Genomic DNA, 27,408 nt, shown 5'->3' with positions numbered 1-27,408 from the left:
CTATAGTAACCCCGGAGCCCTTTGACTTCTGGGAACAAGCTGGCCTCCAGTATCCCTGGCTTCAGGAATCTAGTGCTAGTGACTCTTCATCCTTGCATCTGCATGCCCAGATAAGATGTCTGACCAAACTGTCCTACCAAATCTCTCTCCTAAATCTGAAACTGGCAGAGATGCATGTCCATGCTCTACCATGTGGCTAAGGGCTGACATGTAGACCTTGGTGCCAACCAGTTCCAGAGATGAAAGTTGATGCAAATAGGAATGAGTACACGGGCACTGCAGGCTTGAAATAACAGGGGGCATGCCTGGTGGCATAACCTAACCTTCTCCTGCTCCAGTGAATGACCCATGACCAGGCAGGAGTGCTCCCTTTGTCTGGAACCAAAACTTCTAGGCCAGCAGAACTTAAGGTGGTGGGAACAGGAAGCATCACAGTGAGTGGAACCATTCCCATTCTAGTCCCCGGATCTGTGAATCCTACCTATGGGTGAAACTATACCATACTGACATTTAACTGGTGCTCTGTGTTTTCAAGGGACCATTCCACTGTTCTATCAGGCCAGCTGCTTCAAGATGGTAGGGAACATGGTAAAAATGAATGGATTCCATGAGTATGGGCCGACTGTCATACTTCTCTGGCTGTGACATAAGTTGCTTGGTTAGAACAATACAGTGTGGAATACCATGACAGTGGGTAAGGCATTCTGTAAGTCTATGGATGGTAGACTTTTGGCAGAAGCATTACATTCAGGAAGGCAAATACATAACCAGAATAAATATCTACTCCACTAAGGACTAAGCATTGTGCTGCCCATGAAGGAATATTTCAATGTAACTAACCTGCCACCAAGTTGCTGGCTGTTAACCCCAGGAATGGTGCTACACTGGGGTTCAGTGTTGCTCTCTGTTGCTGGCAAATCTGGCACCCAACAGCAGCTATATCCAGGTCAGCCTTGGTGAATGAAAGTTCACGTTACTGAGCCCATGCATAATCTCCATCTCTGCCACATGGCCACTTTGCTCATGGGCCTACTGTACAATAACAGAAATGGCTGGGTCACCCCATCTACTAGATTACTGAACTCCTCTGTTGAAGTCATTTTTTGATAAGCATTTACATGGGACAGGAGACTCTTCACACCCTTTGTCCTTTTGGAGGGTCCTATCCACACATTTCTTTCTCAGATGTCCTTCTAACCAGTCTTCCAGTCTTGTCCTTTCCAAGTCCCTGATTAACCAACCAACCCACTGGCTACAGCCCACAAATCAGTGAGCAATCAATCAACATCTAGCCATTTCTCCTTCCAAAAAAAGAATGACCACGTGTACTGCCCTAAATTCTGCCCACTGTAAAGATTTCCATTTGCCAGTGTCTTTCTGAGTTTCCCAGTAAAGGAAGGTTTTACTTCAGTGACGCTAGGCGCTTGGTGATGCTAATCATGGCTGGTTCTTCAGACCTAGCTGACCAGAACCACAGATTCTTAATTCAAAATATCAAATGACCCCAATAGAGTCTTGAAACTTCACTCTGAACTTTATAAGCCAGGCCACCATCTCTCAGTATTACCTTCCAAGTTCCAAAACAGCCCATTTAAGCTCTCAATACTCAAAGACTTTCTAGCCCAAAGCTCCAAAGCCCCTCCCCCATACAACATAGTCAGCTCTATCACAACAGCACCCCACTTTTGGTGCTAATTCTGTCTAGTTTTGGTAACTGTTGCTGTGATAAGCACTATGACCAAAAGAAACTTAGGGTGGGAAGGGTTTAATTGATTCACATATTCTGAATTACAGTTCACTAAGGGACGCCAAGGTAGGAACCTGGAGGCAGGAGTTGATGCAGAAGTCACAGAGGGGTGCTGATTATTGGTCTGCTCCTCATGGCTTGCTCAGCCTGCTTTCTTATCAAAAGGACCACCGGCCCAGGAGTGGCAACATCCACAGTGGTCTGCTCCCAGATCCCCTGCTGCCTATCAATCTCTAATTAAGAAAATGCCTAACAGGCTTGCCTGCCTAAGGTCAGATTGAATGGAGGCATTGTTTTTTGTTGTTGTTGTTGTTGTTGTTTTTTTTTCATTTGAGGTTCCCTCCTCAAAAGACTGGCTTGTGTCAAGTTGGCACAAAACTAGCCAGGAGTTGGGCCAAGAATGTAGGTGTTTGAATGTCAAAAACAGATGCAACGAACAAACAAACAAAACCAGAAAGGTAGTGAAAATTCAAAGATAAAAATGTCGGTAAAATAAACAGACATCTCTTTTGAGTTAACTTTTTTCTTGATCACACAAGTAACAAGAAAGCACAGAGGTTCTGACTGGGGCTTATAGCTCACAGGGGTCAGCTGCTCCTGTGCCACCTGGGAGGACTCCTGTCCCCTGTTGGTGTTGGTAATGAGCATATAAATCACACCAAGTGCTAGACTTCCCTGGTGCTCAAAGAATAGTGCTACAATCTAACTCAGGGATACTTCTTTCCTTCATCCAAAAAAGTTTTCAAGATCCCAGTTATACAGGCATATAAAATAGGTACTTACCAGCAAGCCATACAGAAATTTCTCTTAAAAGTAATTCTTTAGCTGGGCGGTGGTGGCGCACGCCTTTAATCCCAACACTTGGGAGGCAGAGGCGGGCAGATATCTGTGAGTTCGAGACCAGCCTGGTCTACAAGAGCTAGTTCCAGAACAGCCTCCAAAGCCACAGAGAAACCCTGTCTCGAGTCCCCCTCCCCCTGCAAAAATTCTTTGGCCCCTCAGTAGTGGTGCACATCTTTAATCTTATCACTCTGGAGGCAGATGCAGGCAGATCTCAGTTCAAGACCAGCTTGATCTACAGAGTGAGTTCCAGGACAGCCAGGGCTACATAGAGAAACTCTATCTTGAAAACAACAAAAGCAAAACAAACCAAATCTTTGGTATACAAATAAGTTCAACATTTATTAAGAACAAAAGCAAATTTGAATGCAAAGCGATGGATGTGCATTTTTTTGTTTGTTTAGTTTTTTGAGACAGGTTTCTCTGTGTAGATCAGGCTGTTCTCAAACTCACAGAGATCCACCTGCCTCCCTTGTGCTAGGATTAAAGGTGTGCACATTTACTTTTAAGAATTAGATCTTGGTTGAATATTTGATATTGCAGGACACAGAGCATCTTCAATGTTTTTCAGGGTTGAACAATATTTTGATTTTATAGTTATCACTGCTGAGAATACTACTTTGCATTAATAAACAACACAAAATAGAAGTAGGTTTACAGCCATTTCAGAAACTATTGAAAATTCTAACCTAATTCTATAAAGTTCATTTATTTATCTATTTACTTATTTTTAATTTTTTTTTTTTTTTTTTTTTTTTTTTTTTTTTTTTTTTTGTTTTTTCGAGACAGGGTTTCTCTGTGTAGCTTTGGAGCCTATCCTGGCACTTGCTCTGGAGACCAGGCCGGCCTCGAACTCACAGAGATCCGCCTGCCTCTGCCTCCCGAGTGCTGGGATTAAAGGCGTGCACCACCAATGCCTGGCTAAGTTCATTTAATATTTTTAAATGAAACTCAAGCCATCAACACAAACATTCTAAGACACTGCAAACCAAAGACATTAATTTGATACCTGCTGAAAAAAATCAATGGTAGAAAAGTATTAAAAATCTTTCTTTTCTATAATTAAACTATTATATTTCTATAGACACAGAAAACTTTGCATGTGTAATTAAAAACACTGCACTTTATAGCATACAACAGCCATGAACTGAGCTGAGGCTTTTCAGGCAGTGTTCACTGGCCTTGCCTGATGTGAGGTATAAGCAGGGTTCAGTGTGCATGCTGTGTCAGAACTAAGGCAGCGATCAAGTCTTGCAATAAGCCATGGGTCAGCACTGCACTCATTATGCACATTCAGATTTGAATGACTTTTTGGTCATTCTGTATTAAGAAATCTTTTACTGATGCCAAGTTTTTCACAATCCACACATTCAGTTACATGACCCCATATGGGGTTGTGACCCACAGCTAAAGAAGCTGGGACCTAACCATCAAATTTCACTTCTATACCCTCTGAGATCCTGAATCACTATAGCACTCTCCTTTGTAAAACTGTGGTTAAAGGCCTTTTAGGGGTACCATTTCCCATTCTCCATTTCATGACCTACCTTCTTCAGCAGCATTACTTTCTAATCAAACACAGAGGGTGTTTGCTGGTGTTACGTGGGGGGAGCTGGTACAGAGAGTCCCAACACCACACTCTGAACAGCTAAGAATAAGTGCCAATGTCTCTGCCATGGCACCACCCAACCACATTCTTAGCATTAGGATTTAAAAAAAAAAAAAAAAGGTTCAATTTTCCATGACAAAATCACAAGTTTCAAGGTCTAGGGCAGAGTCATATAACAGCTATGTATCGTAAAATCTTCTAAGAGCTTTTACAAAACACCTACATTATCCCCAAACTTAAGATGTTAAATTACTAGCTTTTTATTCTGAGGTCAGACCAAAAAGAATTTTAAGGCCGTTTATTTGCCATATTTAGGATGTTCATGTGGGAGAAATGGCAAACATCTGTCTACAATGCTTTCTGGAATTCTGACTATTTTTCCCTGGTCAGAAGGAAAGCATTAACTTTTTACCGGAACACAAATTTGTATTCTAGCACGGAAGTTCATGACTGAGACCACGGCCTCGTCACATAGTTAAACTATTGCTTATGCAGTTCACTTTCGTTTCTTTTGATAGGCATTTCATTTGCACCTGTGTCTTTGAACTCACGGTTCGGCTGAAGATGACCATGACTTACATCCTGAAAGCCGGGATGACGGGCAGTGACTGCACATGTACTATCACCCCTTTTATGCAGTGCCAGAGACCAAACCAGGGGCTTTGAGCATAGCAGACAGGCACGTTCCCAACTCGGCTACATTCCCAGACAACCTCTGCATTTCTTTTTCTTTAAAGACAGGCCTTAGCTAGCCTGCCTCTGCCTATGTGGCATCTTATTTCTTACACAAAGAAAATGAAAGCCTATTCTAAAGCTTTTGCATACACTAAAGGATAATGAAATATGAGAAAATGGAGTAGTACTAACAAAAAAAAAAAAAAAAAAAAAAAAAAAGAATACCTGAATGCTCTTTGGGACGCAATCGCCATCTCTCAGTGAAGGTACAGGACATCCCAGCCCTCTTTTTCATTTATTTATTTACTGAGACCGGGTCTTCCTTCTTTTAGTTATTAATTTATTATTTATTTTCTGTGAATGAGTGTTTTCGTACCACATGCATGCCTGATTTGCCTGCAGAGACCCAAAGAACATGTGGATTCTCTGGAGCTGGAGTTATAGATGCTTGTAAGCTACCACATGGGTGTTGGGAATTAAGTGCCAATCTTTTGGAAGAACAGTCAGTAAATGCTCTTTACCACTGAGTCATCTCTCCAGAGACTGGGTCTTTTTACGTAGCCCTAGTTCATGTGGAAATCAGATTAGCCGACTCTGCCTTCCCAGTGCTGGGATTAAAGGCTTCTGCCACCATGTTCATCTTTTTTTTTCTTTATCTTAATTTTTTTCCCACCATGCTCATCTTAAGACCACTTTTTGTTTAGTTTTTGTTTGTTTGTTTGTTTGTTTGTTTTTTGAGACAGAATCTCACTCTGAAGCCTTCCTTGACCAACTTGGTACTCAATATATAATATAGGCTAGCCTCAAATTTATAGTAATTCTCCTGCCTCAACCCCTCCCCCACCCCAAGCACTAAGATTACAGTATATCACTGTACCTATTTTTGTTTGTGGGGTTTCTAGCATGGTGCTGAGAGTCAAACTTAGGGATCTGTACATGTTAGCAAGTGCTCTATCATTGAACCACATCCTCAACACCAATGATTATTTTAATCATTAAAGTCTCTTGCTGTAATGCTTTCAGGTAATAGAAAAGTTTTAAAATTGCAAGTTAGGAACCAGTGAAACACTTGCTCTAGACATTCTGCCCTCTGTAGATTGGTGAGGACCCTCTAGGTGAGGTTTTAGGTACCACCTTCACTGTCTGAGTGACAGAGCTGGATACTCTCAGTGCCAGTGTACAGGAAGCTATAGCCACACCTACTTAGGGGCTGGCTAAAGGTGTGCCTGACCACGCAAGTGGCAAGTGCGTGGTCAGGGTGATGTAGAGTTTCAGGAGGCTGGGTTTCGCTTTTGGTTTCACTTTTCAGCTTGCTTTACAGACTGCTGTTGCACCGGCTGGCTAGGTCGCTCTGTAAGTAAGGCTTTTCCCTATTAAATACCCTTATATTTCTACCTGACTCCGTATTGGTAATTTCCCACTTTATGCCAGAGCTGAAAGTGTTTCTACCCCACAGCTTAGTGTGTAGGACAAAGCAAGCTGATACACAACTTTCTTCTACAAGGTTCTGAAATAAAGTTATGACTTAAAATGGAGATTCTCTAGAGATGATGCTAGATTTCAATGTTGATCACCAACCATACAACTCATTCAATGAACTGAAACAAACCAAGACTACTGTAGGTCAGAAAGCCAGCCACTGACTGGCCTTTGGATAGCCAAGACTCCGGTCTATAAATGCCAAAAGTCCTTGAAATGGGAATAATAACTGAAGCCTACATCCACACAGTGATCCATCCTGAAACTGTCACAGTGATTTCCTCCTTTTTCCTGCATCACTACAGTGCCTTCTACACAAGCAGAAGCATCTCGATTCAGTCACAGTCAATATGAAGAACCATGATTTACCGTCTTTTAAAATCCTGGTAACCAAGTTTGTCTCTGCAAGTGATGCTTATGGATGAGAGTATCATAAGTCCTGGTTTTAAAATAAACTTAAGGCTGCATGTGGTGGTCCATTCAGAGGCAAAAGCAGGTGGATCTCTGTAAGTTTGAGGACAGCCTGATCTACAGAGTGAGTTCCAGGACAGCCAGGCCAACACAGAGAAACCCTGTCTCAAAAAAACCAAAATAAATAAAAATAAACTTAAGGTTCAAAACTAAGACCCTTAGAGCAGAGGCCAGACTTCAGTCTTTACAACCATATAACTCAATTAACTAAGACAGATGACACTCTTCCAGACCAGAAATGCATCCAAGGACCAACCTCAGGACAACCAAACACCACGTCCATAAATGTCAAGAAAACACAACACACACACACAAACACTGAGGAAGAAGGGGGTTCAGGGAAAGCCACCCAAAGGAAGTGACATTTTAGCAGATTCCTGAAGGATAAATAAGGTTTAGCTACATAATATATGTTGGAAGAAACAGGAATATGGGAGCTTAATAGCCAGGGTTTCTATTGCCATGACAAAACACCATGACCAAAAGCAACTTGGGGAGAAAAGTTTATTTCACTTTGTAGCTTAATAGTCAATTCATCATACAGAGAAGCCAGGACAGGAACTCAAGGCAGAAACCTGGAGGCAGGAACTGAAGCAGAGACAACGGAGGAGCACTGCTTACTGGCTTGCTCCTCATGGCTTGCTCAGCCTGTATGAACAGCTCAGGGCCATCTGCTCAGGTGGCACTATCCACAATGGCATGGGCCCACTCATACCAATCATTAATCAAGAAAAAGAACCACAGGCTTGCTCACAGGCCAATATTTTGGTGGCATTCTCTCAATTGAGGTCTACTCTTCTCTAGCATGTGTCAAATTGACAAAAAAACCCAAAAAAAACAAAAACAAAAACAAAAAAAAAAAACAAAAAAACTAGCTAGCTAGTGATGCATGAGAGTCTGGGGATTCCAGGACATGCTGGTGTCTATGCAGAAGGTAATGGGTGAGAGCTAGGAAAATGTAATTAATGTAATGAATAATATCAACAGAATAAGAGAAAAGCAAATAAGCAGGGCATGATGATGCATGACTTTAATCCAAGCACTCAGGAGGCAGAGACAGGCAAGTATCTGAGCTCCAGGCCAGCATGGTCTATATAGTGAGTTCTAGGCCAGTCAGGGTTATGTAGTGAGACCCTGTCTCAAAAAAAAAGAAAACAATAAAGAAAAATAAATTATCATTTTAACTGATGTCAAAATTTGGTAAATGTAATACAATTTTAAAGAAAAGGGGAGAACTCTCATTTAGCCAGGAACAGATGGCAACTTCTAAACATGTCAAAGATATCTATTAAAAACTAACAGCATAGGTGTATGGATTAATGTCAGGGTCTTTGATTCGATTCCATTGATCCACCTGTCTGTTTTTATGCCAATACCAAGCTGTTTTTATAACTATAGCTCTATTATAGAGTTTGAAGGCAGGGATGGTGATGCCTCCAGAAGTTCCTTTATTGTACAGGATTGTTTTAGCTGATTTTTTGTTTTTCCATATGAAGTTGAGTACTGTTCTTTCAAGGTCTGTGAAGAATTGTGTTGAGATTTTGATGGGGATTACATTGAATCTGTAGATTGCTTCGGTAGGATTGCCATTTTTATTATGTTGACCCTACCTATCCAAGAACATGAGAGATCTTTCCATTTTCTGATATCCTCTTCAATTTCTTTCATTAGGGACTTAAAGTTCTTGTCATACAGGTCTTTCACTTGTTTGGTTAGCGTTACCCCAAGATATTTTATATTTGTGGCAATTGTAAAGGGTGATGTTTCTCTGATTTCTTTCTCAGCCCGTTTATCATTTGTATATAGGAAGGCTAATCTTGTATCCCGCCACATTACTGAAGGTGTTTATCAGCTGTAGGAGTTCCAGGGTAGAGTTTTTGGGGTCACTTATGCATATTATCATATCATCTGCAAATAGTGATAATTTGACTTCTTCCTTTCCAATTTGTATCCCCTTGATCTCCTTTTGTTGTCTTATTGTGATAGCTAGAACTTCAAGGACAATATTGAAGAGATATGGAGAGAGTGGAAGAGCCTTGTTAGTGATTTTAGAGGAATCGCTTTGAGTTTCTCTCCATTTAGTTTGATCTTGGCTGTTGGTTTACTGTATATTGTTTTTATTATGTTTAGGTATGTTCCTGTTATCCCTGATCACCCCTTTATCATGAAGGGGTGTTGGATTTTGTCAAAGGCTTTTTCAGCATCTAGTGATCATGTGGTTTTTCTTTCTCAATTTGTTTATATGGTGGATTACACTGATGGATTTTCACATGTTGAACCATCCTTGCATCTCTGGGATGAAGCCTACTTGATCATGGTGGATGATTGTTCTGATGTGTTCTTGAATTCGGCTTGCCAGTATTTGATTGAGTATTTTTGCATCAATGTTCATGAGGAAGACTGGTCTGTAATTCTCTTTCTTAGTTGGGTCTTTGTGTGTTTTGGGTATTAGGGTAACTGTAGCCTCATAAAAAGAGTTTGATAATGTTCCTTCTGTTTCTGTTGTGTGGAATGATTTCATGAGTACTGGTATTAGTTCTTCTTTGAACATCGTGCAGAATTCTGTGGTGAAACCATCTGGACCTGAGCTTTTTTTGGTTGGGAGATCACGGTTTCTATTTCCTTAGTGGTTAGCACTTGCTGTGTACCTCCTCACACCAATGTTAGCACTCATTGTGCACCTCCTCACAACAGCAGGCCTCACCCTCACCGCACACTGCCAGGACACCAGGTTCACTGTACACTGCCTCAGGAGGTCAAGATCACAGTACCTCTCAATGTAAGATCCTCACTCTACACTAATTGACAGTCTAAGGCTTTACTGCACGTCACCTGTTAGTGTAAGCCCTCACTGTACAGGACAGACTGATGTCACTCTCACTATGTAAGCCCTCACTGTGCACGACATCACCTCTCTGTTCCTAGCGTTTATTCAGTCCATGGACCAGCACCCTGAACAGGGAGGACTGATTCTGTGCTCACACAGGTATGCTGACACTCCTTGAGGCCCTGTGGCATCTTTTATGGAGGTACCAGGACCCCAGACACCTAGGCAGGGAATGTAGAAGATCTGAGTCAAAGCCATTTGGTCACAGCTGTATCCTTCAGCCATCCTCTTAAAACAAAAGAAGAGAAACAGTGTATCCTTTAGAATGTTATCTGAAAGTGAACTTAGATTTATTACTTCCAAAGACTCAAAGCAACTCTTGGTTACCTGAATAAATACACAACACAAGCTCTTTACCAGCAAAATGGAATCTGGTACAGAGTTACTTGACTTTAGAACATAGAAGGAAACATGCCGTAAAAAGCCATGCTTCTCACCTCAATGTCAAATACTTCCACAGTGCCATCCAGCAGTTTCACTCTGATGTGCAGGTGCTTCTCCTGCATCCTGGGTGAGAGGGTCTGCTCCGGTTCCAGGGTGCTCACTCCAACAGAAGTTTGGCCACCCAAGCGTGTCCCTGAAGTCGGTAAAGCTCTGTATGTTCCTTCTATCTCCCCCATTCTTCATTAGTTGAAAGTGGAGGAAACACTAAAACAAAAACATACTAAATAACTATCACTTAGATATTAAAGCGACATAAAAAATATGGGCCCATAAGAACCCACCATATCATGTATTTAACTTCTGTGAGTTCCCCCGCCACCCTCCCCAGACAGGGTTTCTCTGTGTAGCTTTGTAGACCAGGCTGGCCTCAAACTCACAGAGATCCACCTGCCTCTACTGCCTGAGTGCTGGGATTAAAGTCGTGCGCCACCACCGCCTGGCTTAACTTCTGTGAGTTTTTAAATACATTAAAATAAGGAACATAAAGTTTTTCTTTTCCTATACATATAGTTGTAGCACAAAATGAATAAAACCCCTCCTAATATTTCCAAGGTTCTCTGAGCCAGGCACATACATTAACTCACTGATCCTCCAAGAAGCTATTCATGAGTGACATCATTATCATTCACCTGGGAGAGGGAAGAAAACCGTGACTATCTTTTTTCCCAGAACTGCTCAATACCCAGCATGTTTTCCTCCTTCAGCCCAGTCACGTGTGCTAACAATTGGTTGAGGTGCTAGACAATGTCCTTTCTAGTAAAAGTAATAGTAAATACTATTATAGTATAAATATAAATAGTAAAGCATATATAAATAGTAAAGCATCAGCGCATGTCTGGTATGGTCACAGTAAGCTGAAGTAGCCATGGACCTGCCTTTTACACTGGCTCAGTGTGCAGAGAAGGCCACCAGGGCTGAAGCTAAAGGACATGAAAACAGCCAGACTTGTCTTTGTCAGCCTTTTACTCCTTGTGTCTTCCAGGGTAGAGCAGTTGCCACTGGCCACTTGGGAGGAAATCTGGGGCATGGCACCAAATGACAGCCCGGACAATGGCCTAGTGAATCCACACACCTGACCCAGCCTATTCTCATGTTATAACCCACCTCAAACCCACCATAACACTGGCATTGCTATGCAAGATCATTTAACAGATGACAAGAAAGGTCCAAAGGGGCCAGGTCATTTTCAATCCTCTTTGTTGCACTAAAGGAAAAGCCTATTTTTAAGCTGTTAAGTCTAATAGGGTAATTTCCTCCATGTTTTTAACAAAGAACAAGCTAAGTATCTGTTAGAATCTCATAATATTGTTTTTCCTTGTACTAGGGTACTTACTATTTATGGCAATTTACCCTTTTAAATATATTAGTTATGTTTGAAAATTAAATTAAGGAGTAGGGATGTGGCCTCATTACTACTGCACTTGTCTGCATGAACAAAGTCCCAAGTTCAATCCCCTGTATCATGTATAGCAGGTGGTGGTAGCACACACCCAATTCCAGCACTCAGTAGCAGAGACAGGATGATGAATGGGTCTGAGTTCAATATCATTCTTGGTTATAAAGCGAGCTCTAGGTCAGCTTGGTCTATATGGGACCATCTCTTAAAAAAACAAAGCTAAACAATTTCAGCAGAGGCAAAAGACTCCCTGTGAGTCTGAGGCCAGCCTGGTCTACTTAGTGAGAACTTGCCTTTAAAACAAACAAACAACATACAAAGAAAAAAAAAAAAGAAAAATTTTATAACAGTAAAACCAGGAGAGCAAAAGATACAGGCCAACCTGGTAGAAGTGAGACACAAATACCAGATGTTTAACTGGTAAAAAATGCAGTCTGCAAAATGTACTTAATGTCTCTTAAGTCACTTTGCAAATGTCTTCTGCTAACTGTACTAACCTTTTAAAGAATCTCTCTCCCTTGGGCTAGAGTTGTAGCTCAGTAGCAGAATGCTGGCCCAGGAGGGGACAGGGGTCTGAGTTAAATCCTCAGCAATAAGAAAACAAAACAAACTCACTCAACCCCCAACCATTCTCTTCTGTGCCAACCACTGCTGTGGGTCCTGTCCTGTTTTCACGCATGTCTTACTTAGCTAGACAAACCAAACAATGAATCTTGTAGAGTTACATTTGAAAAGCTTCTTCAGGACTCACTGCCAACCAATTCCTTCTTAAAGCCACATGCATGAGGAGCTCAGTTGAGAAGTGCTGCGTGGACCCAGTTTATCAAAAGAGGCTAAAATCTTTTGGCAAAGTGCAACATGAGGGCCAGTGAGAAGGCTCAGCAAGTAAAGGCACTTCACCAAGCCCAGTGACCTGGGCTCTATACCCAGGACTCACATGGTAGAAGGACAGACGGACTCCAGAAAATTTTCTGACCTCCACTAATGTGACACATATGTGCATTCACACATATGCACACAACTAAATATTTTAAAAACAAGTGTAACGTGAGCAAAGTGACAAAGTGGTACATAATTGTACCAAGTTAATTTCCCATCTCAATCCTTGTGTAAAGCTAGTTCAAACCAAAGAACAGGACAACCACTTAGATGTGAGGCTCAGGTAGCTGTGACCTGCCATTCTTTGGAAGCTCTCCAGTCCAGTCTGTACTCTCACTGTGTCTGCCAGCTAAGTAGTTCCTTAGTATCCTCGGCATTAAAGAAACTGCACTGTCTCATCAAGCAGCAGATAAGCACTTATGAGTGTGCACACTGATAGTTAACACTAGTGGGCTTTGAGAGCTACAACCATGAACGTTGCCCTTGACTCCCACAAAACGCTAACACAGAAGAGACTGCAAATGGAGACTTCTACCTTTGGGATACCTCCAAAGTGGAAGGAGACGAAAATACAAACAGTGGCCTCTATTTCCTCTTCATCAGTTTACATTTATCAAATACCGAATCATCAAGTGATCTGCTACAGTTTGAGTGTGAACTGTCCCCAAAGGTCCCATCTGATGGGCTCTTGAGAACTGATGGAATTATAAGGGCTTTAATCCTATGGTGGATTAACCTACTGACAGGTTCATAATTGGATGGCATTATTGCCGTAGGGACTACTTGCAGGCAGGAAGTAGGCCAGTGGGGGTCAGTGTCTCTGCCTCTCTTGAGATGAGCACTCGATACTCCACACGCTCTCTGCCGTGATGCTGTTTCACTACAAATGGGCCCAGGAGCCACAGGGAAGTGGTTATGGACTGACACCTGAGACTGATTCAGAATAAACGCCTCTCCCTGGAGTCGTTTTTCTTGAGTATTTTAAGAGTGATGTTGGAAAACCAACGAACTCAAGTTAGTTCTTCTGAAATAAGGTGTGTTTTTTACTCTGCTCATCAAGGTAAATCTTCCCTTAAGTAAGGCTACTAAAGTCAAAATATATTTTTAGAGGCTATCTTATTATGTAATGATTTTCACTTGTATTTTTTTAAAAAGATTTATTTATTTATCATGTATACAGTGCATGCCAGAAGAGGGCACCAGATCCCATTATAGATAGTTGTGAACCACCATGTGGTTGCTGGGAATTGAACTCAGGACCTCTGGAAGAACAGTCAGTGCTCTTAACCCCTGAGCCATCTCTCCAGCCCTTTCACTTGTATTTTTATATGTATTAATTTAGAGACAGAGTTTTGTTATATTTCCTGACTTAGTCCATCCTCTTGCCTCAGCTTCCCCCATGTTGGGCTATGGGTATATGACACTTGGCTCAGCTACTATGTTGAAAGGGAGAAATTCTTCAGGTTTTCTGTTTTGTTTTGGGTTTGTTTGTTTGTTTGTTTTTCATTTTTCAAGACCAGGTTTCTCTATGTAGGCTGACCAGGCTGGCTACAGACTCAAAGCGATCTACCTGCCTCTGCCTTCTGAGTGCTAGGATTAAAGGCATATGCCACCACTGCCCAGCTTGTGTTTGTTATAAAATATTTGCATCTAACCACACAGTCCTAAGAAAATGAAGGATAACCATAGGGCCTAGAAGTGCACACTAAGATGAAAAAGACATAAAAAGAAAATGCAAGGAAATTATTGCTAGTTCCCTCAGGACATGAGCCCCTCTCTCGCATAAACAGGGCACAGGGTAAGTACTCCTAGGGCAGACAGTGTTCACTTTACAAAGCATTAAGCCACACAGTGTAGTAGTATACACACAGTGTGGTAGTATACACATGTATTTAGGAGGCTGAGGCAGGTGGTCACAAGTCAAGACCAGCTTGGGCTAACATAGTAAGACTCTAAGTTAACAAATGCTCTTAATCACTGGACCATCATTCTAGCCCCCCCCACACCTTTTTAAAATCTTTTTTAAGTGCATACGTGTTTCTCCTGCATGTATGTCTGAGTACCCCAAGGATGCAGTGCCCTAGGAGGTCATAAAAGAGCATCAGATCTCCTGGACTTGACTTATGGACAGTCATGAGCCACCATATGGGTGCTGAGAACTGAACCGGCATTCTTTTTAAAAAAAATATTCATTTATTTATGTCTCTGTGTGTATGCGTGTGTCACATGCCTTCAGGAGTCTGTGGAGGTCAAAAGAAAGCACTGCATCCTCTGGTAGTGAAGTCACAGATGGCTGTGAACCATCATGTGCATGCTGGGAACCATGAAAGAGGAGCAAGCCTGTGTGCCTGCCTATATCCCTCCCTTCTTTTCTTTTTAGAGATTTATTTATTTTGTATGAGTGTTTTGCTTGCATGTATATTTGTGTACCACATGCATACCTGACACCTGAGGAGGGCACTGGATCCCTGAAATGAGTTATGAACAGTTGTGAGCTCTTATGTGGGTGCTGGCAATCAAACCCAGGTCCTTTGCAAGAACAAATGCTCTTAAACTTTCTCTCTCAAAAAAACAAACCAAATGGAGCTAGAGAGATGACTTAGCAGTTAAGAGCACTTGCTATTCTTGCAAAGAACCTGGAGTTGGTTCCTAGCACTGACATCTGGGAGCTTACTACCACCTGTAGCTCTAGTTCCAGGGAATCTGACATCCTCTTTTCAGCCTCTGAAGACACCTGCATGAACATGCATGTGCACACACATATAAAACAAATCTTTAAAAAAGAACCCTATAAAATTAAGCCATAAGTTCATGCTGTATATGTATATTTGGTAAAAAATATACTTAAAACAGCTTAACTCTAATCCTAGCTGTGATTTTTTCATTTAACAGTAATTAGTTCAGCGGCCATGAGAACAAAAGACCCAGAAGAACTGGAGGGATATCAAAGCTCTCCTGAACTATGAGGCTCGCCACAGAAACCTCTGCAAGCTTACACACCTTCTGAGCAGTGACCTTTGTCTTTCTTTTCATCTGGTTCAAAGAGAGTCATTCATAGGGCTGCAGCTGAGACCCAGAGTCCTAACACACTCTTATTCACACTGGTTTGGATAAGAATTGACCCAGGAGGCACTCTGCTGCAATTTCAATGACAAATCTGCTTGCTAGTCTGCAACAGTGAGTGATATGGTGTGAACTACCCACTTAGGAAGTACTCAGCTTTAAGACAAAGTTTGAGACAGGGACTTAAGGCAAAGACTTTAGGGCTCAGTGTATTGCTAAGTTGAGGAGAGATGAAAAGAACTTGATAGAAAACTGGTAAGCAATCCCGTGTAGGGAATGCTGGTTAACCTTCATCTCTGGGCTCTTGCTGCAGAATCACTCAGTATCATTTGCTTTTGTGTGACATGAGGAAAAATGGGGGGAAAGCTCTGCCTTATGTAAAATATGACCTAACAAGAATGAACTTTGCTTTGTGTGCTTATAAATAAATACTAAGAAGGCCAGGACAGAAACAGAACGAGGCCTACAGTTCTGGGAGCCTATGGTCCACTTCTGCCCTGTCCTGGCATCTGCTGGGGCACCACCCCCAGAAGTCCACAGAAAGGCAGTTCGAAGAACCAGCAACCTATATAAGGGGCTCAAGTAATTTTCTTATCCTTTTTTCCAAGTGAATGGAATGCTTTGTAGTCTACATTCCTAAAAATATCTCTGGTAGCTGGATACAATTTCCATCCTTTTGTACCATTCACTACAAATTTGGCTGCTTTGGTTATGTTCTCATTTAAAAAATAATTTAAAAAAACCTGTGACATGTCATTTCCTAAAGTTGGAAAATTTAGCTTAAAAGTTGGCAAAGGCTTTGGGGATGGTGGTGATGTAACAGTTGTCTATTCTGGTAAGGGCTGCTGACAGTAGGGGGATGTATAGGATGGAATGTGTATGGGAAATCTCTGCAGTAAAACTGCTTAGATAAATAGATAAATAAATAAAAGAGGCTGCCCAGCAACACATAAGCCACAGAGTCAGCTTTGAGCCTCGATCTGGTTACCAAGATCCTTGCTCTCCCTGAACAAAAGCCAGTCTACTATTCACAGTAATGTATCTAGCTAGAATGCTGTTGGGAAGTGGACATCTGCCTTCCTTGAAACCCTGGGTTCCTATGGGAGAATTAAATTAAAAAGCAAACTTCCTTATTGATTAACCAAAGAGACAGAATATGATATTTAATCATTTTCTAACAGGTCTAAAATCTCCTCAATGTTACGAACTTATGTGGGCCCCAAGGACAGAACTCAGGTCATTAGGTTTGTCAGCAAGCACCTTTACTGGCTGAGCCATCTCACTGGCCATCGAGTCAACTTTCATAGCTGATAATATATGGATTCCCAGTTCCCTAACCTTGGGCTACACTACTGCAGTATAGCAAAAGATGGTTCCCTCATTCTCTAAGCACAACTGATTTTTTTTTAAAATAGTAAGTAAGCAAGTTAATCAATAACAGAAGCTGAAAAACAATGTCGGGTTTTATATTATAGGGCAAGGTTCAAAGAACTGATGAGAAACAGCTAGCTAGGCAGACGGGCAGGTATGAACATCCACACCCTTCCTAGGAGTTTCACTGTATAAATATACACCACCTCTCTAGACACAGTTGCACTGCCAGATGGATGCTGAAGCAGCCTCAGCACTGCAGAAACCACACCTGGACTCATCCCCTGCACAAATGTGAACAAGTGAACCTACAGAAAACACTGGCCTCTCAGACCTCAGGAAGATCAGTCAAGAACTTCTGTTAAGACTTTAAAGGTCACAGAGGAGCTGGGTAGATGACTCAGTTGTAAAATGCTTGCTGTGCAAGCGTGAGGATATGAGTGTGGATCCCCAGAATGCTGGGAGGTATTTATGCACCGTGTGAAGACATATTGCTGTGACTGCTGTAATGAGCTGAATGGCCAGTAGCTAGGCAGGAAGAGACTAGTAGGATTTCTGGGGACAGAGAGGACTCTGGGAAGAAGAAAAGCAGAGTTGCCAGCCAGATGTGGAGGAAGCAAGATGGGTAGTACAGAGAAAGGTAATGCCACGTGGCAGAACATAGATTAGTATAAAGGGGTTAATTTAAGTTATAAGAGTGAGTGGAGACAAGCCTAAGCTAAGGCCAAGCTTTCATAATTAATAATGTCTCTATGGTTGTTATTTGCAGGCTGGTAATCCAAAAATAGTCCAACAAGAAAGCTTGCTACACCAGAACTCACACAACCCAGGTGTGCTTGTAATCCCAGTGCCGGGAAGGCTGAGACAGGCAGTTCCTTGGAGTTTGCTGGCCCACCAGTCTTGCTTAATTTGTGAGCTCTCAGTGTCTTAGTCACTTTTCTATTGCTGTGACAAAAAATATAAGTTGTCCAAGGCAACTTATAAAGAAATTTGGGGCTCACAGTTTCAGGGTTAGGGTCCATAGTGGCAAAACAAAGGCACTGGATTAGCAACAGCCGAGAGCTTATATCTTGACCCGACAGTTGGAAGCAGAAAGAGAAAGACACACTGGGACTGGCAAGAGTCTGTTGAAACCTCAAACCCACCCCAAGTGACACAGATCTTGGAAAAAGGCCATATATACCTTGTAATCCACAAACTGGGCACGAAGTATTCAAATTCATGATTGGATCTCATTTGATCTACATCTAAAAAGAGACCTTGTTTCCAAAAGTAAGGTGGAAAATGATTCAAGAAAACTCCTGAAGTCAACATATATCCCCACATGTGCACACCCACAGTATACATACACATACCAGACCAAAAACCAGAGTGAGGCAGGTATTTGTTGGAACGAGGACAGCAGACATCCAGTGGAAATTTTTAGAACGATCAGAGACAGGATCCAGTCCCAACTCTGTCACTGACCCACAACTGCTTTAAGCAGCTCAATGGAAAAAAAGTGTGGAAGGTGATGTGTCAACTAGTTTATAGTACTTATAACCAAAACTAAAATAAACCTCGTGAAGCTCTGCAATCAGTCTTCTGACCTGGGCATGTCCATCAGTAGCTAAAGAATAAAGACCCCCTCACACAAACAGCACAGAATAAACAAGACAGCTGGTCAAAGGTGCATCTTTGGAGACAATGGACATTTATCAACCTCACAGCTTTACCTTCTCCCCCTAGCTGTTTAAGCATCTCAACAGTAAATAGTTTTATAATTTCCTTCACTTGGTGCTTCAATCACTAGATGTTCTGATTTTATGTAAAAAAATTCTATAACTGAAAAAAGTCTTTGTGTGGTGGTCTCATAAGTACTAGGCAAGCACTGTAGGCCCAGGTTTAACCCCCTGCGTATAACAACAAGCCACTTTCATGCTTGGCTCCTGGCTCCTTCTAAGGCAGAAAAAACACACTGAAAACACATGTTTCTAACCTCTCCACCTCTCTGGTATCATCTGGAGATAGATTCCCACAGAATTCTGATCACATGGGTGGACCACCTGAATTCAGGTCAGCCTCATTATTTCAAGGTTAGTTGATTAGTACCCTTAATTATATCTGCAAATAGTCTTACTATGTAACACATTTCCTCGATGAACACTAAGAATTTTATGGCCACAAAGGCCACAAACCTGACTATTTTAGGGTTTCTATTGCTGCAATGAAACACTATGACCAAAAAGTAAGTTGAGAGGTTTATATGACTTATGCTTCCCCAGCACTGTTCATCACTGAAGGAATTCATGACAGGAACTAAAATAGGGCAAGAATCTAGAAGCAGGAGCTGATGCAGAGGTCATGGAGGGGGCTGCTTACTTGCTTCCCCTGGCTTACTCAGTCTTTCTTATAGAACCCAGGACCATCAGCCCAGGGATGGAACCACTCACAAAGGGCTGAGCCCTCTCCCATCAATCACTAAGAAATTGCCTCACAGCCAGATCTTATGTTGGCATTTTCTCAATTGAGGTTCCCTCCTTTCAGATAACTGTACTTCGGATATCACATTGGCATAACACTAGTCAGCACACTGACAAAGTTCTCAGATCAGTTCAATATTTACATCACTTCAGTTCTAGTCTGTCTTTTGCCTGTGACATTTCCCTGAGTTTTCATACATGAGTATCTTTGTATTATATCCTAGACTTCCAAAACACTGAGCTGTTGGAGTGTAGGTCTTACTTCACTCCTGTGGAGCATACTGGTATTTCTGATGCACAGACACTGGCCTGGCTGGATTCAGGCTGCCAGTCCCATGCAGTCTTCTATGGCATATTGTCTCAGTGCTAACTCCACTTCAGAGCCCTGATTTTTCCTCAGTAAAACCCTACATGTGTTCCACTTAGCCTGATGTTAGCTGCAGATGCCAGAAGAAAGCATTGGGTCCCTTGGAACTGGCTGTGAACTGATATATGGGTTTAGGAAATTGAACGCAGATCCTCTGGAAGAGCAGCCAGTGCTCTTACCTGATGAGTCATCTCTCCAGACCATGGTTCTCAGTTCAGGACCCACACACATGCTCAGTGTTGAGCACCTAAGTCTATAAAACCTTAAGGACCAACTTTCTCAAACTTTTTCTCTTTGATCTCTCTGGTATATTTTCCTGTTCATAAGGCTCTCTTTTCAGTCCTGTAGCCAGAACTCTGGGGCTTTAGCAGCCCTGCTTACCCACAAATTGTACTTTGCCTGTGATGGAGCTCCAAGAGGAAGAAAGGGAAAAAAGCCAACAGGCAAAGAGAAAAATGGTGGACTTTCCCCAGTCTCCTCTGGAGCTCAAACTAGAGAGCTTCTCTGTAGCTCCCCGTGTCACTACCTGAAGCTCACCTCCAGGTTCTGAACACTGTGATAGCAACAGGCCAGGGAATAGTGGAGGAAAAACAAGAAGCTCTCTGTTGGTGTAGCGGTGCTTCAAGTTCTGGCCTTCATCTGCACTACCCACTACCTTTGCTTGCCAGAGTCCTCCACAGCTGCCATGCACACATCCAGATGGTCTAGCTAATGAGTGGGAGGGCTGGGATGGAGCACGCACTCCCAGAAACTAAGCTCCATTATCACACATTTTAAACCATGAGCCAAAATAAACGAGTCCTCCCCTAAAAACAACTCCAGACATGTTTATGGTGGTTCTCACTGGGAGAAGGTAAAGGACTGAGTTTTACTCTACTTTCCAATGTAAGATTCTTTCCCAGCTGTCTACAGTAATGGATGGATATTACCTTTCAAATCACACAGCTTCCTGAAGACACCTGTAATGGCCTGCTTCACTTTGTTGTTTTTTTTTAAAATTCCTCTAGAATAGCTGATAATTTTTTTATTGGTAGGATACATAATTTATGATTTCACATATAGGTATATTTCATAATAGTGCACAAATAGCTTTGTGTTTATGGGGTGGTGGAAAGATTTTTATTCTGTTTTAAACAATTACATTTAATAAGGAAAAATATACATCTAAGGCATATTTACAATTGTAGTTCTGTATTAGTAAGGGTTTGTACTTTGTCTTCTAAGAACTGAACTCTGCCTAGAGTTTAACGAATCTATTGAAGATTTTCTCAGAAAGGAGCTTCTGGCCCCTTGTATCTCAGTTGTGTTTCTTTTTCATTGTCCATGTCCTTCCATGCCAGATAATAGTGGACCCACTCGTGTTGGGTGCCTAGGGACACACAGCATGTGAACAGAAGTCTAGGAACATGTTTAGAATGTACATAAAATTAACTACCGGAAACTTACATGTACATCCACCTTAATGCTTCCTTATCTGGCTCCCGGAAATGCCAACTGCTCTTTCAAGCTACCTTCTCATGGGGGAGAATGGTGCAGGCAAAGTTAAACCAGAAAGATCCAACAGTCACAAGTGATTATAATCAAAGTAAGTTTTGGTAAATTTCACAGAAACCTATGACCATAGGGGCCTTTGCTTGGGGCCTTACCAGTACCTTGGAACAGAAGCCCATGTGAGACACCTAGAAACTTTAGCCAGACTAGTTTTTAATCAAGCTAACTTTGTTTGGGACAGTTTTATGCTCCATGCTTGATCTTGAATAAACTAGTAGCATGTGGGGTTAAGGTCCCAAGTGTGTTTTCCTTGACTAGTGGGGATTTGTTTGGGAAGGAGGAGATGATGTTGGAAATGAACTTACAAGGCTTTATTAAATATTTTGTCTATTAAAATCAGTTTTTTTAGTAGTAGTTAATATGGGGAGTAGGCCACAATATCTAAATTAATTCCAGTATTGAAACTTTTATTTATTTACTTTTGTTTTTTGAGACAAGGTTTCTCTGTGTAGCCCCGGCTGTCTTTGCTGACCCTGAACTTGTGGTTCTCTGTGTCTACCACCCTATGTTGAGATCACAGAAATGTGCCACTATCTCAGGTTTATGGGATCAAGCTCAGGGCTTTGTGTATGCTAGGGAGGCTTCAGTTCAGGTTCCACAAAACCTAGCCATCAGACTCCACTCTCACAGGAAACTTCATTATTGCATTGTACTAATGATATATTATCATTTTGTATTTCAAACATTTATTGATTACTTATTCTGATAATATAGAAATTCTAAATGCTTAAGGATGTAGGCCCTTCTAAGGGAGAAAAATCCCTACAATGCAGTGGGAATGTTAGATGGTGTAAGCATGCTAGATAAAGTGAGGATACAGAGGGGAAATTGGCAGGTGGAGGAGTAGTCTAATCAAAAAGGCTTATCGATCCTCACACATGACAGTAGCTACTACTTCCAAGTGACCACCACTGCCAGGAGGCCCAGATTGAGCCCTTTGTTTTACACTGTGCCATTTATTGCTCACAGCCACCTGTGACAGGTGACAGTGTTTCCACACTATAGCTTAATGAACTCCAGCTCATAGAGGAGAATGACTTGGCAGTTCCTCACCTCTGCAGATGGCTTCAACTCCACCTTGATTCCCACCCTGATTCTACAGTGTGCACAAAAAAGTTTAATCAAGAAAGGAAAACAACTGAGTAAGCACTCAAGACCACTTGTCCACTGCAATCACAGCAAGGAAAACAAAACTTACTATAGTGGCTGCTCAGGCTCAATGGGGTGGGGAAGCAAGGGACAAGGTGGAGCAGAGTGGCACTGGCCTTTACTCCCAGAACTCCTGAAAAAGATGAAGGCAGATTTCTATGAGTTCGAGGTCAGCCAGATCTACACAGCGAGTTCCAGGACAGCCAGGTCTTAGTGGCCAGACCCTGTTTCCCTCAGGTGGGGTGGACACATTACCTGTGTGTGAACAGAGTTAGGGGAAAGGCAGGGTATAGTCAGTTCAAGACAACAGAGAAGAGCAGAGGAAGATGCCTGGGACTGGGCTGTCAACTAGAAGGAAGTTCATACTGAAGCAGGTTCTGAAGTTGGGTGGGACATTACCAAATCTATCTTGGGATGTGATCAGGATGGGCCGGGGAGGAGCGATGAGCCAAAGCATTGTATCCTGCTGTCACGGTGCCTTTGTTTGTTTGGTTTTTCAAGACAGGTTTTCTTTGTGTATCCCTGGCTGTCCTCGAACTAGCTCAGTAGATCAGGCTGCCCTGGAACTCACAGAGATCCACCTGCCTCTGCCTCCCAAGTGCTTGAATTAAAGGTGTGTGCCACCAATGCCCGTCATGGCTTTGTTTTTTTTTTAATTACATTTACTTGTGTATGTGTGTGTGCATGTTTGACACTGTTCACATAAAGAGGTCAGAGCATAGCTTTTGGAAATTGTTTCTCTTTCTACCACTTTTGTGCCTGGTTCCAATGCAGGTCACCAGGCTTGGCGGCAAGCACCTATACCCATTCAGCCATCCAACCGTCCTCAGGTTTTTTTTTTATCTTAGTATTTAGGGTTAGTGGGAAATAACCCTGTAAGACTAAAATAAAATCACTTAAGTCATTCTGCCCTCCTGATTCTGTCTATGTCCTCATCACAGTTTTTACATCTGAATTTGTGCACACGATTTCACCTTTAAGGTTAACGGCATATGTGAAGCATATTTTCCAGGATCAAATTATGGTTCAAATTATGCTTCAAGAAGGGACTGGAATGAGCTTGCCAAAGAATGTTTACTGGCCAAGAGTACATACTTAACTACCTGACTGACACAATGTTTGCTTATCTGATTATTTTTTAAAAGTGGGATTTCAAAAATCAAAATATTACATACTGGTAGCTGCTTTCCCAAAACAGTAGGCCACAATCCTCTGCAACATAAACACTCCCAGGAAAATTATAACACTGGGATTTATCGTACTAAGTCCTATGAGATCCTCACTCAACTTTTCAGCTTTTGTCGATAAAGTCAAACCCTCCCATCATCAGACTCAACACACACTGACCCAAGCGAACAGACCCAACTTTTCACTGTGTTCCGGCTGCACACCTAGCACTGCCTGGCATATACAAAGCTCATGAAGGGAACTGAGGAATCAGATGGGAACGGGGGGAAAAGGAAAATACGAGTATAACTGAAATTGTAGGCAGAATTTAGGAAATTTGTTAATGTCTGAATACAGTGTTCATGGGACTAGATGCAGGAATGTTTGGAAAGGGGGAAACTCACAAAGAAACACAATGGCTTTCCAGGGGATCACCCATGGATTAATCTCTGCTTAGGTCATATAGTTCATAGCCTTCCCTCCAAGTGGGTTAACTGTGGTGTCACTGTCTAATTCTCTACCAACTCGTCTGACACACAGGGTTAGCCTGTGCTACTCAGGTTGTTCTCCCACTCGATAGTAACAATTACTGAAGTCCATGAAGTACTTACTTACTGAGAGGCATCGTAACAACTTTCAAAGGTTAATTCTTAGTCCTTAAATAACCCTGTGAGGTAAGTACATTTTAAACCCACTTTATGGATAAGGAACCTAAGGCAGAGATAAATGGGGGATATACCTCATAGTAACTTCCTCTTTGGTAAAGGAACTTACAGGAAGGAACCTAACTCACCATTAGCATCCATAAAATGTAGCAAAGCAAGGTCATAAGAGAAGCAAGAGCCATGGCTGGTGGTGCACATATCTCAGAACGTCACCCTAAACCCACCAGTTAACTTCTTCCTGTGCTTTAGAATGGAGTACACCTGTACTCTCAGCGCTCACAAAACTAAGAGGTTAGCTGGAGGTCAGCCTGGGCCACAGAAACCGTCTCAATAAAAACCGGGGGGATGTGGGGTGCAGATGTGAGAAGGCTGTGCAACTTGGGCATGTCTCCTTTGAAGACTTCAAAACTGACAAAATAACAGCCATAAAGTACTTCACAAATGACTTGCTGTGTCCAGAAATTCACAAAAAATGTATTTAGCCTACAAGTAAAGGTTACTTACTTCACACCTCCCTATTTCAAACGACCTCTTTCATCTAGCACACAGTAGTACCGATTATAATACTGTCTCCACAAGACCAACGCGAATTCAGTGTAACCCACTAATTACCAAACATTTTCACAGCGGCCCAGTCAAAAAACAACAACAACAACAACAAAAAAAAACAAAAACAAAACGCCTCATGGAATCAAAAAGTTAGGGAGAAAAGCCACCCTGTAAAGATTCTGCCTGGAATGTCTCTCCATTCTTTCTGAACACTATGTATCGACATTATTTCCTTCACGAATGCCTTGCTTTAATTTCTATTTTTCACCACCGTTACTGGGACAGGAAAGATCTTGAGAAATCACTGCCACGTATGTAAACGGCAAAGGCGTTTATAATCTAGGGTGAGGAAAATGCAATGGGCCAGTACTATTTCCAGATCCCAGCAGCGTTAGGACAGTGACACCTGAGTTTCCGGTCTGAAGGTAAGGCTGAGAAGAAAAATCAGGGAGTGGCCAATGTCCTTCTGGGCTTTCACTTGTGGCTCTTGGTGCTGCTTTCCAAGGCTCCGGCTTGGTTGAGCACTGGCTGGGGGAGGGGGTGGTCTTCGGGAGGGCAATCTGGTGGCCTTTAACCCCCCACGGGACACGCAGAGTCCACGAGAGGCGCCCGCCCACACTCGCGATCGCCCCCTCCCTCGACAGCTGGTCCCCACGTGTGATGTCCCTGCCCTCAGGACTCTGCTGACAGCCAGGCTCCAGGCAGAACCCTGCAGCCCTCGGCCCTCCCCAGCCTGCCCATTTACACAAGCCGACGCCAGTGTCGACCCAGGCCTGTCCTCCCTTCGCCCTCCACGGACAGGCCGTTCACGGACGCGTGTTGTCAACAGCGGACTCGGTGAGGAGCTGGCGCGCCTCACGAAGGCCTCAGAGCCGGGCGTGGACTGTCTCTGGTGGACCGCCAGCCTCAGGCCTGGTCCGGCTCAGATTCTGCTGAGGTCCGGCCAACCAAGGAAGCCCAAGCTCGACCCACCGCCCCTGCGCGGCTGGCTCGCCCGCCCGCCCGCCACCCCCGCCACGGCCGCCGCGTCCTCACCGAGCCGCCCCGGCCTGCGCCGCCGCCAGCCGGGCCTCCTGCACGTCCGCCCGCGCCGCCGATCCCACAGCGAGCTGCTGCCCCCCGCCCGCCGCAGCCCCCCTGCCCGCAGCCCGCCCCCGCGGACGCACCGCCGATTGGCCGGCGGGCGGGTCCTCCCGACCCGCGTCTGCGAGCGCAGTATGCAGTTTTGATTGGTGGCCACCCGAGGAGGGCGGGGCGTGAGAGCCCGAATGTCAGAAGCCGCGCTGTGCGGCTCCCCCGCGGGTGGATCCGAGCTCCGGCACGCTGGGTGGGACTTAGGAAAGCCGCGAGTTCTTAGTCTGACTCTGCACTTGGGCACGTCGGGACGATTCGGTCTTGGACGCGGCTTCGGAACAAACCGGAGGCCTCTGGAACGCGGGTGGGCCCTACGTAAGCCTTGGGCGGGACTGGGGCACAGAGGCGGGTCTCAGCCTATGGCCTGGCTTGAGCAAGTAAGGCGGTTCTGGGTGGGGGCCGGGACTGCCCCCAGCTCGCGGGATTGTCCTGACATTCTTACCCTAGGTCATGCCCCCGGCTGTCAGCCCAGCTCTTTCCTGTCTACGGTCCATCGTGCCCCACCCGGGAATAGTGGAGCTGTGGTCTGCGGGCACCAGATGGTCCTAAAGGGTCGCTCTTGAAGTGCTGTCCCGGAGGCAGGCTTCGCCAAAGAAGAGCCTTGGAAGCCTTCGTTGTTCCTTTCTGGTTTTGAGGCTCTTTCTGGGAATCAAAACGGTGAGACCAGATTTTGTGCCCCCCACTCCTGTGGCTTGCAGCACCCCCGCTTTCTTCTTCCATTGGTTAACTGAATGGCCCTGCAGGGAGCCAGGCGTCTCAACCACCACCTAGGCTAAATACATTTAGGAACAATTTGTATACAGCCCCAAGGTGGGAGAGCTTCTGCACACTGAGGGGCCTCTGCTTCTCCAAGGCAACCAAGGAGCACTGGCAGAATAGGCTTAGCAACGTAGGGAGGCCTTCCAACTCACTCCACCACCCTAGCATTTTCCTCTAACTAGCCACTGGCACTGCGTGTTCGGTCAATCATACGGAAAAGGGCAGGGATGAGGTTAGACCTGAGCAACCTGTCATTACCCTGGGATCAGCGCACTGCTCGGAAAGCAGAGGATGAGGGGCCCAGACAGTACTGGGACCATCAACCCAGTGGTCTGGCTGCCCAAATGGGCATCAGGCCAAGACGAAGTTGATCATCCACCCAGATTAGGATAAACCTTATGGTTGTTTTTGGAACATTTACTTTTGAGTCTTCTCCCGCATTGTGATTCTCAGGTTCAAACTCAGGTTTGATCAGGTTGGATGGCAAGTACTAAGCCACTGAGCCATCTCACCTGTCCAAATTCTGGTTTTTAAAGTTGCTTTCCATCAGGTGGTCCCAGCTCTTGGGCGGACAGATCTCCTCCTAGGCCAGCCTGGTTTACAAAGTGAGTTATAGGACAGCCACAGCAGTTACACAGAGAAACCCTGTCTTGAGAAACTTAAAAAAAAAAAAAAAAAAAAAAAGGTTGTTTTCCTGGGCTGGGGATGATTTAGCAGGTAAGAGCATTGGCTGCTTTTCCAGAA

At 43.5% G+C, this 27,408-nt stretch overlaps 1 protein-coding gene across 1 annotated transcript in view; it reads right to left on the bottom strand.

Annotated features, from left to right (window-relative positions):
- Farp2 (FERM, ARH/RhoGEF and pleckstrin domain protein 2) overlaps window positions 1–25,890 on the bottom strand; it is a 95,827-nt gene extending 69,937 nt beyond the window's left edge. The window contains exons 1-2 of the mRNA XM_027397671.2: window positions 25,807–25,890; window positions 10,146–10,356 (exon numbers count right to left, since the gene is read on the bottom strand). Of these exons, the coding sequence (XP_027253472.1) occupies window positions 10,146–10,328 (183 nt within the window). The 5' untranslated portion in view covers window positions 10,329–10,356; window positions 25,807–25,890. The remainder of the gene's footprint in view (window positions 1–10,145; window positions 10,357–25,806) is intronic.
- Between the last annotated feature and the right edge of the window lie 1,518 nt (window positions 25,891–27,408).

This window comes from Cricetulus griseus, chromosome 2 (assembly GCF_003668045.3).
Source record: "Cricetulus griseus strain 17A/GY chromosome 2, alternate assembly CriGri-PICRH-1.0, whole genome shotgun sequence".
Taxonomy (NCBI): Eukaryota; Metazoa; Chordata; class Mammalia; order Rodentia; family Cricetidae; genus Cricetulus; species Cricetulus griseus.
Note: the sequence above shows the minus strand (reverse complement) of the source record. Positions and strands in the feature narration are given on the sequence as shown.